Source organism: Vanessa atalanta, chromosome W, assembly GCF_905147765.1.
Source record: "Vanessa atalanta chromosome W, ilVanAtal1.2, whole genome shotgun sequence".
Taxonomy (NCBI): domain Eukaryota; kingdom Metazoa; phylum Arthropoda; class Insecta; order Lepidoptera; family Nymphalidae; genus Vanessa; species Vanessa atalanta.
Genome location: NC_061901.1, coordinates 6,295,716 through 6,298,387, shown reverse-complemented (window position 1 = coordinate 6,298,387; position 2,672 = coordinate 6,295,716). Strand labels below are relative to the sequence as shown.

At 38.5% G+C, this 2,672-nt stretch overlaps 1 protein-coding gene across 1 annotated transcript; it reads right to left on the bottom strand.

The window, feature by feature from the left end:
- Positions 1–987: 987 nt before the first annotated feature.
- On the bottom strand, positions 988–1,814 carry LOC125075694. Its single transcript, XM_047687404.1, has one exon. It carries the CDS (start codon positions 1,812–1,814, stop codon positions 1,062–1,064), a length of 753 nt encoding a protein of 250 aa, XP_047543360.1. The 3' UTR covers positions 988–1,061.
- Positions 1,815–2,672: the final 858 nt, after the last annotated feature.

Genomic DNA, 2,672 nt, shown 5'->3' with positions numbered 1-2,672 from the left:
GTTGGCCATTAAAGAAAATCCTTTTCGTAGCAAATTAAGACTTTCTATCGTTTTTAAGATCAGAGAGGCCCTGTTGTCCTGTCACCAACAAGGTCTTCAAGTTTTGCTGGTCTGGATTCCAAGTCATTCCGGTATTATTGGAAATGAGATGGCTGACTCATATGCTAAGATTGCTATCCAATCTGGTTCATCTGAGCATTTTGTCAATTCATCTCGAGACTTGCTCACTCTTGCGAAAACTCATATGGATAAATCCTGGAATGCTTTCTGGATTTCATCAAAATCGGTTAAGGGTAAGTATTATTCGGCGTTACAACCTGAAATTCCGAGGCGACCTTGGTTTTCATTTCACAGGCACGCTGACCGTTGGGTCACTTCCACTATCTGTCGGTTACGCCTCGGCCATTCATGCACACCTACCCACCTAGCAAAGATAAGAGTTCGAGATCACTCGCTGTGTGAATGTGGCCTAGACGAAGGTTCCGCTACCCATATCCTGTTCCTTTGTCCTAAACTTCTTCATCCCATTTACGACATTCTCCCTCCTAAAGTTCCTCGTCCTATAAATGTTGAATGTTTGTTGACGTTTGTGTTTAGTCCATTTTGTTCTTTTTTGTGTAAATATATTAAATGTAATAAAATTAAGTTGTGAATAGTCCAATTGAGTGTCTTATCTTATTATATATAGTTTAGTTTAGTTTCTATTACTAACCCTTAATGTTTGTGTTGTTCTAGGTTACGGATTAACAAGGAAATTACTACTACTATATTTGACTTTAAAATTTAATTGAGTTTGTTATCTCAACCATACCGACCAATCTCATTCGTGTCTTCTCCATCCTACGTGACATTGGCGAAATAATCTGTGCCCTATGGCACAACTAAAAGCCATTAAACTAAGAATTGAATTGAATTGAAATTCAATACATCAAAGTTATTACATTAAAAGCTTACAATAAGTGGGAAGAACTAAATCTAATTCATGAACAAAGTGGAATAAACAAAACAGAAGCACCCACATAATAAAACATAGCGTTCGTGAATAATAACAAGTATACTAACTACTTTTTAACAGTCCTGACCGCCCTTACACTCCTAGAATTAATGCCTTTAGTGGTTTTGGAGGCTTCCTCTGAAAGTGTCGACGCTTGCGGGATTGATGCATCAGTCGCAGAGCTTGGAATCGCCTGAAGTTCAGCCATGGTGGAGATATGATGCCGCGTGCCATCAGGAGACAGAACTATGATGATACCGTCCCGAGTCCAGCACTTTGTTACCCCAAAACGTTTCCTTGCAGCCAAGAATGTTTTGTGCCGACTCTTCGTAAGGAACTCTGACATCGTTATCCCAGTGCCTTTGAGATTCGTCTTAGCCGACCAGACTTTGTCCTTCACGCTGCCATCCTTAAATCTAATTAATATTGGACGGGGCTTCTGAGTGACCGTGTGACCCAGCCGGTGACAATACTTAAAGGAGTCAGGAGTAATGTGTGGCAGTTTAAGATGCTCAGTAATAATTTTCAACGCATTGTCACCAACATTCTCTTTACTCACTTCATCGACTCCGTGCAGTAGAACAACTTTCTTCCTCGAGTGCATTTCAAGCTGATCATATTGCCTTGATAGAAATTCAACTTGCAATTGCAAATTTTCTAAGGCAGTCAGGACAAAAGATCGAAAAGCATTGAACTGCGAGTTGATGTTGGATGTTGGGCTCGTCGCAGGTATAGAAGTCTTCAGCTCTCTTTGGAACTCTGACATTTTGGTGTTAAAAAGTGTAGTGAGTTCTTCAATAGTGACTTTAATAGACTCCATAATGTCAATGTGTTGTTGTAGTTTATCACTTGGTAATTCACAGTTTTGTATTAAGCGTAAGCACAGTTATTGTTTTATAGTAAAGTAGCTGGCAGGCGGTAAGGGGTCACATGAACATATTTATTATAATTATAAACTTGATTTTGTATTTTTAACAAATTAAAATATGAGGAGCACAAAGAATTTCGACTTGTTTATTTTACACCTACCGCCCGCTTCGGAACAGTTATTATTAAGTATACATTTAATGTTGTAGAGATTGGGATTGGTGAATTGTATACTTTCTAGATTATTATCGTTCGTTATCGTACGTTCCAGGTCGATATTCAATATCAAAGTTAAATTCTTGGGCTTGCAACCACCATCTTGCTATTCTAGGCACCAAATCGCGCTTTGCCCAAGTTTGCCTTACTGCATGACAATCTGTCATTATTTTAAATTCTATACCTAGAAGGTATGCACGAAATCGATTTAAAGACATAACTACTGCTAACGTTTCCAACTCAAATAAATGAAAATTTTGTTCTTCAGTGGTCGTTTGTCTACTAAAGTATGCTACAGCTCGAAGAGGAGTTTCTTTATTTGGTCGTTGTAGGAGAATTCCTCCTATTCCTATTTGGCTTGCATCAGTGTGGAGTTCCGTTAAAAACAATGGATTGTAAATTGCTAGCACTGGGCGTAAAACGAGAATATTCTTAATTTTATTGAAAGCTTGTTCTTGCTCAACATTCCAGACAAATTTTGTGTTTGATTTAGTAAGCATTGTCAGTGGTCTAGCGATTGAGGCAAAGCCTTGAACAAAGCGACGAAAAAAACTAGCTAAACCTATAAACTGTCGGATTTCGTGAGCATTCTGAG